We start from the raw sequence: 10,534 nt of genomic DNA on the forward strand, positions 1-10,534 counted from the left end.
TATCCAGACTTCTTTTGGTACTTGAATACCAAATCAGGATATTGATATCTTTTTTTAGCCTTTATCTAAAATAGCAATTTGCAACGGTTTGTAGTTGACTGACCGAAAAGTGTTTATTTTAGCAGGTTTGTGAATTTACCGTAGCCGATAGACAAAGTATCTATCGATATCGATAAGATATCAGAAGGGATCGCAACACAATTAAATTTCTTGCTGTCTAAGACAGAGTACGCTCAAATGTCATAGTGTTACTTCTATGCTTGTCATTATTCTGAGACCTACCCTAAAAATATCGAAAACTATTTATGTTATAAGTACAATTACCGCAATCTTATATCTATGCTACGAACTGAAATACAGTGCCACTAAAAACATAAATGGCTATGTTCATTTTAATACGATTTATTCGCCATTTTATTTTAAGTCTCATTTAGACCTGTAAACAGAGATGATCCCGTGTAAGATAACATCAAATATTTCAAGATATTTAACATATTTCTGTAAACCAGTAAGGTGAATACATAGTTTAAACCTTTTGTTTTAACTTCCTGCCTGAATTTTATTTATATATACTAAAATAAAGGATTTTTTATAAATGCGAAAAAATTTACCTAAAAATTGTCGAGTAGGGCAAGTGCGCCATAGTTAATAGTCGTATAGCGCACTTGCCCCTGATCCATATATAACCAACCTTTTTTGAGAATAAGTTTTACTAATATGAATTATTATTATTAAAATGTTATACTTAACAGCAGAATTTTTTGTACTCAAGGTATTTTGTTTTGAGCCGACTTAAATAAAAGGGGGTATTAGTTAAAGAAAAACTGAAATACCTTAGTTCAGAGCAACTTTACGTGAATAGGTTGCAACTGTTCGATCAGGCACGTTATCTGGATATAATGCAGCTAAAATATATCAAATGTCATAAGGCCAAATTCTAAGTAATTGAGTTATAACGCATTCAAAATTGTTAATTCCTACATTTTTGTATGTTTTTTTTTTTACTTTTTAGAAATAAAATGGATTTTATATTAGGGCTACCATTTTTTTATTCCAACATATCCCGCACACAAAACTCTAATATAGCAAAAAAAATCTAAAATGTTTTGAAGCCCTGATTTACATATATATGGCGCACTTACCCCGAATTTGATTTGACAGCCATATTTTGTTATAATACTGAGTGATTAAAAATTATCCAAGAGCAATGCGAGTAAAACTTATTTCTCTATGGACTAAAATGAGTGTTTTCTTTATAATGTTTCATATTGGCGTTTTTTTTTACACAGGCACACTTACCCCATTTCCAGAGGCAAGTGCACCTACTACCATTTTTTGTTACTTTGAGCAAAATATTATTAATTTATGGTCCGATTTCCTTGAATGGCTATAGGTTGTTATCACAAAATACCAAATATTCTTAAATTAATAAAATTACATTCTTAAGTCAGCACAAAAAGAAATGATATTGCATTGAATCCAGCTATGAAAATTTTATGGCGCACTTTCCTCGACTGACCTTAACTGGTTGAGATACTAAGTACATCAGCCATTTTTAATAGAGATGAAACAATAGGATACGATCTGTATACTGATCAAAGTATCTTCATCATACTAGATCTGGAGTATGCCTACTGGGGAAACCATGTAAAAAAAATGTGCCAAGTACATTACCTCGTAGATGGTGCGGAAATGTGTGCATACATATATTAATAATCTGTACATATGAAGGAGTGGCGAACAAATAAATTTTTCAACTTTTAAAATAGCGATATCTCGCGAACGGTGATTCGTATGAAAAAAAAGTATTAGAGCAATTGTTGTAGAGAATTGTATGATCTACAAGTACTGTCTGACCTATTTTTCGATAATACCTCCAGTTTCAGAGAAAAATGGGAAAAACCGAAATTTTTGACCTTTGACCTTGAATAAAATCTTTTGAACACATAGGATCGAAGTGGGACTTTTGACATTTTATTGGTTATGATGTATTTAACGTCTATACCAATTTCCAGCTCTATGTGAATTTTTCTTAAGGCGATACCTCAAGGTCCATTTTCATACATTTTGTTTCACCTTTAATCTGGGTATTAAAACGTAAAATAATTAATAATCATGGATATTTCGGCCTTTAAAATTTAATATGACGAAATTTTAAAGGCCGAAATATCCAGGATTATTAATTATTTGTACGTGTTTCTTCAACTGCGAGAACTAATCACTAACTAGACGTGAATTTAAATTCTTTACTTGCCAATACTTGTTTAGTTACCCAGATTAAAGGTGAAACAAAATGTATGAAAATGGACCTTGAGGTATCGCCTTAACTCACAGGTTTTTTTTTGTCTACTTTGACTGGACTATTAATTGATAATATGTACATACTAATATTATCTACGTTTTAAGACGCACGTCATGACCTATCCAATATAAATATCATTATCAACTTTTTAAAGTTTTAGCTTACATTCTCTTTTTTCTTTTAGTTTAGATTCCTTAATTTGTTCTTGAATTTTAATTTTTTCTATGGTCGCGTCCACAGAATCATCCATTTTTCCGCAAAATAGCGCCGCAATAACTTGTTTATAAATTAATTATTATCATCAATTACACAATAATAATTTACAGTTATTGTGGATGAATGTTGTAAATTGCGGCTAGGCTCATGCTAATAATTGATTGCTAGGCCGTAACGGCTAAACTGTTTTTTTTTTAATAGTTAAGTATCTGCTTATGCAAATGAATCATATCCATAAGATACCTACAATGCGATTCAACATTGGAGTGACCAAAAAATTGAGGTCCACAATTCGTAAGCGGGGATTCTCGTAAATTTATCTGGTTTGATAGTAAAATACTTACTAAAATGTTGGCTTGACTTCACCTATCAATGTACATACATACGTAGATAATATTGACAGGGGTCGTAAGAGGCACAGTGACCCCAACATAACAGACGCCTTCCGCGAAGGAAGGGCGGCAGTTGTAATGCACTTTCTCTGGGACACCAAAAAAAAGGTCCAATGGGACCAGCAAAATTTTAAAAGGGGTCTATGAGAAAAATATAGTTTGGGCTGTTCTAAAGAGGATTCCTTAACTTTTTTTTTTTTTTGTTGTCATGGATATGAGATATAGTGACTATAGCAACAAGTGATAGTTATTGAGGAATAAATACCTAATTCTCTTTGACCTAATAAGACGTGGGAAGAACAATAAATTGTAGATAATAAAAAAAGTGTTTCTAAACATTGCTTAATAATGCAGAAACCTGATGCCAATGGTTTTATAAATGTCAATTGGCCAAGTACTAATGTTCCGTACGGAGGTATTTTCCATACAAAGATTGCAGCGCCTACATCAGAACAACGAGACTTTCTTAAAAGTACGTAATTATCTACCAATTCAACTTATTTTATAATAGATAGGTTCACATAAGTACACCAGAAATAAAAATTGAACATGTTTAACCGAGGGATTATATTCGGTTTGTGCATACTTAATGCATTTTATGTAAGGTTGAATGCCTACCAAAGACATTAAACTAAGTATATAGTTAGTTATAAACCGGACAACAGGGCCAAATATTTGCTCCAAATTACCAATTAGATATTAATACAAAAATAAGATATTTACTGAAAATATGGTAATAGGTAAGTATTAGCATTGAAAACGTGCAAATCATGATATGGAAAATATATAAAGTATTTTACATTGAAATTTTCTATTTCACGGTAGATTGAGTAACCATCACATCACATATAAGCGTAAATTTTTTGTATGACAATCTTCCCAATGTTCGTTCTATATTATCTTAGAACACTTTGATGCCTACCCAAAGATGTTTTTATTACGTCATTGTGCCTACCTATCTATTGTTTCATAACCTAGACTGAATTAGACGCGTAGTAGGGATCGAATAATTTAATCAATTCGTTTCTCTTTAAATCTTTGTAAAAGAAAGCTAAGTAATATTTAATCAATTCGTTTCTCTTTAAAGTTCTACTAGAAGAATCTAAACTAAATATAGCTCAGCGTAAAAAGGACTCCCCCGTAATTTCTCCTGAAAATAAAAAAACCGAAAAAAATACTTCAAGACCAGCCGTCCGTCCTCGCACATCACGACGTCGCTCTTTATCGACTATTAGGGGATCTGAAGCAATCGATGACTTTCAGTAAGTACTTACCCATGCATAATAATAGGTAAGTATGTACACACTTACTACCTTATTGGTCTCTGCTTACTACATAGGTGATAGCGATGCTAGTGAAGTTCTAGCCATGCGCAATTTATTCGTCATTTTTGAACTGATTATACTTAGAAGTAAGAAGGTACAATCTCAATATCATCACATTAGCTAAATTAAATAGCGCCCGAGACGTCCCGATCACATCTTGGGACGGAATCCACGTGGCGAAAATTGGGTGTACGGGCTGCGCCTCTGCCCACTACTTCAGGGATAAAAGACGTGAACGTACATACTAATAATCACACAAATTCAAGTTTTAACTTAGTATATATGTACCTAGCTACTATTTCTATTGTAAGACATTGGCCATCGAGTATAATTATAAAAATATATTAAATAATAACTTAGTAGGTAAAAATTATTTTAGGCGTCGTTGATAGGTCTCTGGTCCGTGAGACTATGACTAGAAATAATATCTATAGCATCGCAATGTTTATTACGCCTCCAAAATAGCACTGTGAAAGTACTGAGTACTGGCAAAAAGCCTTGCCACGCATGGTTTATAAGATAACATGTATACCAAACAGCTTTCTGAAAAAAAAAAGTGTAACAAAAATATCAATGAAAAACTGTGCATAGTATTGAGTTACTAATTGAAGCAAGCACTGGCAATTTAGATAATTATAGCAAAGAAAATATAATAACAGGAGAGTCATCACGCCACACTAGCACAGTTTTACTCAGTAGGTTTTATGAGTTACAAATTACGTTGTAGGTGCATAATATGTACAATACCTATAATTATATTTGGTCCCAAGTAAGAAACTGTTTTTATTTAAAATTTTAGGTATTGCCCACAAAAACGTGGTATGGATAGAGAAAAGATGAAAGAGAAACTAGCAAACTTGATGACATATGGCGATAATGATAATCAAATAGTAGTACCATCGTCACCATGTTTTGGCTCGAAACCACTTCCTAAATTACCAACTTCTAAGGACATGAAGAAAGAATGTAAGATTTTATTTTTATGATTTTGATCATATTATTGATTATATTATGATTCGTTTATCTTGACGTTTATGTTTAAGTACCGAATTCTCTTTTGTCTAACTTACATACTATAAGAATCACTTTGAGACATGAGTACCTACTTACCCATTATTTATTTTTTATTTTTAGTGATAAATCAAATTTGTGAAAGAATGAAATGGCTCGCGGAAATGGAATGTTTGGGTCAAGCCGAGCCGCACAAAATAATTATCAACGATCAAATAGCAGAGCGTATTCGGGCACTCGACGCTTTGGGCATCGATACCGAAGGTTCATCAGCTAGATCTACGGCTTCGGGTTTTAGTACAACCAGGAGCAGGGAGCAATTGCAACTAAATAAACCATTAACGAAAAATGGCACTAGTTCAGGTTAATATATGTTTCAATAATTTTGTATTTTATGTAACAAATAGGCCTTTTGATAGACAACGATAGGCAAAGTGGGGGAAAATTGATTGAATCCAAAATAAAGAACTCGACTTTACCTGTATTATTATACTTAGCAATCGACGCGACGTAGCAAATGGCAGTTACCAATGGATCATTTTCATAAATTCATATCCCGTATTCGGTGACATCATGCATGCGGTATGACCGAGTTGATGACTAATTAAGATGAAGCATATTAGTTAGTTTATTGCATACTAGCTTTTGCCCGCGGCTCCGCCCGCGTTATAAAGTTTTCCGGGCTAAAGTTTTCCGTTATAAAAGTCACGCTATATATTTTCCCGGGAGCCTATGTTCTTCCCAGGGTCTCAAACTGTCTCCATGCCGAATTTTATCCTAATACGTTGGGTAGTTTTTGAGTTTAACACGTTCGGGCAGATCGATGCAGCGGGGGACTTTGTTTTATGATATATTTTTGTAGAACTCTTTAAGAGGAACAATCCCGTCATACATTATTGTTGCATAACTTTAACCGTTTACGCAGCGCACGCAACAGAAGCTCTCAAAACTAATAAATTGTCCCCGTTTTTGCATCATGTTTCATTACTGCTCCGCTCCTATTGGTCATAGCGTGACGATATATAACCTATAGCACTCCAGGAACAAAGGGCTATCCAACACAAAAATATTTTTTCAGTTCGAACCGGTAGTACCTGAGATTAGCGATTACTGGTCCGCTCCTATTGGTCATAGCGTGACGATATATAACCTATAGCATTCCAGGAACAAAGGGCTATCCAACACAAAAAGAATTATTCAGTTCAAACTCCTAGTTTCTGAGATAAGCCATTACTGCTCTGCTCCTATTGGTCATAGCGTGATGATATATAGCCTATAGCACTTCACGAACAAAGGGCTATCCAATACAAAATGATTTTTTTTAGTTCGAACCGGTAGTTCCTGAGATTAGCCATTACTGCTCTGCTCCTATTGGGTATAGCGTGATGATATATAGCCTATAGCACTCCACGAACAAAAGGCTATCCAACGGAAAAAGATATTTTCGGTTTGGACCGGTAGTTCCTGAGATTAGCCATTACTGCTCCGCTCCTATTGGGTATAGCGTGATGATATATAGCCTATAGCACTCCACGAACAAAGGGCTATCCAATGCAAAAAGAATTTTTCAGTTCAGACCGGTAGTTCCTGAGATTAGGCATTACTGCTCCGCTCCTATCGGGTATAGCGTGATGATATATAGCCTATAGCACTCCACGAACATAGGGCTATCCAACGCAAAAACAATTTTTCAGTTTGGACCGGTAGTTCCTGAGATTAGCGCGTTCAAACAAACAAACTCTTCAGCTTTATATAATAGTATAGATTAAAGTAATAAAAAAAGGTAGGTTGCTTAAATATCTATTAATTGCATAAGTCTGACAGTTTCAGATATTACAATCTACGTAAGTACTTATCTACACCATAAACCCTAGTCATTTCATTGGCTTCAAAGTCTTCCCAGCGATATGCAGGCGTTGTCGTTTCGGTATGCCTGGTGCACGTGCTATTATAGACGTAATCCTCATAGTTCGTATGAACTTACAAAATTCATTATACAACGTCGCTATTCGCATTGGCTCATCGTGCAATGGGGCATTGCACGATGTGCTGTTTTAAAAAAGGGAAGACGTGGATTCGATTCCCGCGTGGAAGTAGTTTTTTATATTATGATTCGCGAATATTAATTGTGTGTCGATGTCCTCAGTAGTACCTGGCACCAACAACTGAACGCTTATATTTTAGTGTGGGGTCACAACTATAAGTGTAATTTTTTAATGTTTTGGAATGTCAATTAAGAAATTTGATAGATTATCTGGAAACTACTATAACCTACGTAAATAACTGGCGACATCTTAATAAATGTACATGTGTCGTGGACATTTTAATAACATAGATAATGCTTTTTCAGCATGCTCAATGCAGAGAAAAGTCTCTGTAACACCCGTGCTCCACGTTTCTAGAAGTAACCGAGAAGAAAATGTAGCAAGCTACGGCCAATTGCCGTCACTACAATATTCGCCGCGGCGACGTGTTTGATTATTAAATTCTCAATTTGTATTTTCGCTTTATGTACCATTATTTTTCATAAATAAATAATCAATTAAAAATATTTTTTATTTTAACCAGTCTATACATTCTTTAAAAAATAAAAATATTGGAAGATTGTTATTATTTATGAGAACTAGTACAATTATTATCAATCATGGTTTTGTTAGCATTTACATGCACACAGTGTTTTAAGTTGTAAGTAAATTTCCATTCATTTGCTTAGTACTTGTAGTGTTTTTTTGGACTCCATTGAACAAGTGTTAATGGAGAGATCATGCTTCCTGCAATTGAGTAGAGTAACAGAAATTAAATTCATTATTATAGGTACTGTGTTCATTAATATGTAATTAATCAATTACTACAATTTTTGAAACTTTGGCCTCAGATTCTGCTTCAAATGTAGTTTTCCTTTTCTTGAATGATTTTACTTGATGAGCCATCTCTCTACTTGTTTCTTTTTTATTATTCTGAGAAAGTGGTGTATATTTTCTTATTGGCATTTTCAAAGAAAAATTTGTATCATGAATTGAATCCATACATGGGCCTTTTTTAATATAACTTATTGTAGTGTATGATGTAAAATGAAAGTCTTCAACAAGGTAATTTTCCACTAATAAGAATGCAAGGACATCCTCTGCCACTTCACGGGATAACTTTGGTAACTTTCCTTTATGTCTGAGTGCCACAGGTCCTTTTAAAAACCATGCATCTAATAATTTATTTGCTGTAAGCTTTGTGTCTTGATTTTCTGCAATTTCTATAATAGATACCAGAGTTTTACAATGCCATTGTAAATCAATTTCTTCTATTTCACTTTGTTCATCACTACAAATATCACACATTTTATTGCAGTCTGTGTCACCCCAGTCCTCATCAAAATGCTCAGCAATGAGTTGTCTCCTGCATGTTGCACCATTGAGACAGTACTTGACCATGCCATATAAATGGTCCAAATTACCTATTGAACTAAACACCATTGAGCTAACTTTGAAAATGTCCTGCATACGATACATAGTAACGCACTCTGCATGGTTGCCATCTCTGCCAGCTCTTCCACTTTCTTGATAATAATTCTCCATAGTTTTGCTTATAGTGTGGTGAATGACAAACCTAACATCTGGTTTGTCTATGCCCATTCCAAATGCAACTGTTGCTGCTAAGGCTTGGTATTTTTTTTCATGCCACTTGGTGTGAACTTTAGTTCTATCATTTGCATCTAAATTAGCATGGTAACAACCCACTTTTAATCCTCTTTTAGTTAACTCTATTGCTATATCCTCAGAATCTTTTATACTATTAGTATAAATTATTCCAGTTTCTCCTCTGTAACGGTGCTTTAACAAATTTTCTATTATTGATATACATTCATCCTGTGATGTGGGTTTCTTTATTATTTTATAATATAAATTAGGGCGGTTAAATGTGGATTTTATAACCAGACTGCCGGGGATACTGAGCATTTTTTGAACATCTGACAAAACATGAGCAGTGGCTGTTGCAGTCAAACCCAGGATTGGAGTTTTTTGGAACATACCTGATAAAATGCCCAGATATTTGTAATCAGGTCGAAAATCATGACCCCATTGTGAACAGCAATGAACTTCATCTATTGCAATTCTTTGCAATCTGCCATTAGCATAACATTTTTGTAAATTGGCCATAAATCTTTTGCTCTTAGCAAAGCGCTCTGGAGTAACATATAGAAGCTTCATATTGCAATGTTTATCACTAATTGTGTGTAAAATTTCTGTTATTTGTTCTTTAGGAGTGGTACTTGTGATATATTTTACAGCAATCTGTTTTGAAGTAAGTGAGCGGACTTGGTCCTCAATGAGGGACACGAGAGGACTCACAACAATGGTCAATCCCCCCTGAACCATAGCAGGCAGTTGATAGCATAGACTTTTCCCTGCTCCAGTAGGCATAACAGCAATAACATGTTGGCCTGATAATGTTGCATTTATGACACTTAATTGTTTGGGTCGAAATGACTCTAACTGAAATACTATTTGTAAAATATCCTTTACATCATTTGACCATGTATAGTTAGTGCCTTCCCAATCAACTTCAGCCAATTTATCAGATTTCAGTTTGTTAATAGCATGCTTCAATGAATTTTTCTTTTCATGCAGCATGCGTTGACGACTCTTTAGTTTTACAATTTCGGACTCCACTACACCGAGTTCGGTATCAACATTTTTTAATTCCTCTTCTAGCTCTTGTGCAGGAGTCATAATTTGTCATAGCCTACCGCCTTGCTAAGTACAAAGTGTTTTATTCTCAATAGAATCTCATGACAACACACATATTAAAAAAAAAACTGTCGCGATAGCGCAGTGAACGTTTTTCGTTCACTGTCTAACGTCGTTGTTATATTTCTTTCTACTTCACTGCCTTCCATTCAAGACTCAGACTTCAGTGTCTAGACCATAGAGTAAGTAATATACTACGTAAGAAGAGGCGGCACTTAGTACATTGATTTTGAGTTCAAGCACACATACATGATCTCAGTTTATGTAAGATTTTGTACCAACGCTACGCATAAAAAATTTCGCAAGGTTGCCAATTAATGTTGAGTTGGACATACAAGAGGCGGTACATTTGTCCCGTACATGACGTCAAAATGTAATTATATATTGTACTACTTCAAATTTTATGTCGCGGCAGTCGCGTTACTCATTCTCCGTCTCTGGTAAACTATAGGACGAGGGCAGAGAGGTAGAGAATTGTATCATCGTATGCTTCAAATTACAAAAGGACGTTATTCTACAATGAACATTACGTTACTGCGTTTCGAG

General features: G+C 34.5%; 2 protein-coding genes across 2 annotated transcripts; one reads left to right on the forward strand and one right to left on the reverse strand.

The window, feature by feature from the left end:
- The first annotated feature begins 3,100 nt into the window (after positions 1-3,100).
- Positions 3,101-7,762, forward strand: LOC115441549 (UPF0193 protein EVG1 homolog). Its single transcript, XM_037437872.1, has 5 exons — positions 3,101-3,382; positions 3,998-4,172; positions 5,035-5,201; positions 5,370-5,609; positions 7,597-7,762. Exons 1-5 carry the CDS (start codon positions 3,259-3,261, stop codon positions 7,722-7,724), a joined length of 834 nt encoding a protein of 277 aa, XP_037293769.1. The 5' UTR covers positions 3,101-3,258; the 3' UTR covers positions 7,725-7,762.
- A 21-nt stretch (positions 7,763-7,783) lies between these two features.
- Positions 7,784-10,276, reverse strand: LOC115441535 (ATP-dependent DNA helicase Q1). The gene has a single exon (XM_030166355.2). The coding sequence runs from the start codon at positions 9,968-9,970 to the stop codon at positions 8,084-8,086; it is 1,887 nt and encodes a 628-aa protein (XP_030022215.1). The 5' UTR covers positions 9,971-10,276; the 3' UTR covers positions 7,784-8,083.
- Between the last annotated feature and the right edge of the window lie 258 nt (positions 10,277-10,534).

Source organism: Manduca sexta, chromosome 12, assembly GCF_014839805.1.
Source record: "Manduca sexta isolate Smith_Timp_Sample1 chromosome 12, JHU_Msex_v1.0, whole genome shotgun sequence".
In the NCBI taxonomy this organism is placed as follows: Eukaryota; Metazoa; Arthropoda; class Insecta; order Lepidoptera; family Sphingidae; genus Manduca; species Manduca sexta.

Bases quoted from the DNA above. Each gene is read 5' to 3' on its own strand.
- LOC115441549 (XM_037437872.1), top strand. From the start codon at position 3,259: ATGCAGAAACCTGATGCCAATGGTTTTATAAATGTCAATTGGCCAAGT. The intron at 3,383-3,997 runs GTACGTAATTAT...TTCTCTTTAAAG, and splicing joins ACAACGAGACTTTCTTAAAA to TTCTACTAGAAGAATCTAAA. The intron at 4,173-5,034 runs GTAAGTACTTAC...TTAAAATTTTAG, and splicing joins GAAGCAATCGATGACTTTCA to GTATTGCCCACAAAAACGTG.
- LOC115441535 (XM_030166355.2), bottom strand. From the start codon at position 9,970: ATGACTCCTGCACAAGAGCTAGAAGAGGAATTAAAAAATGTTGATACC.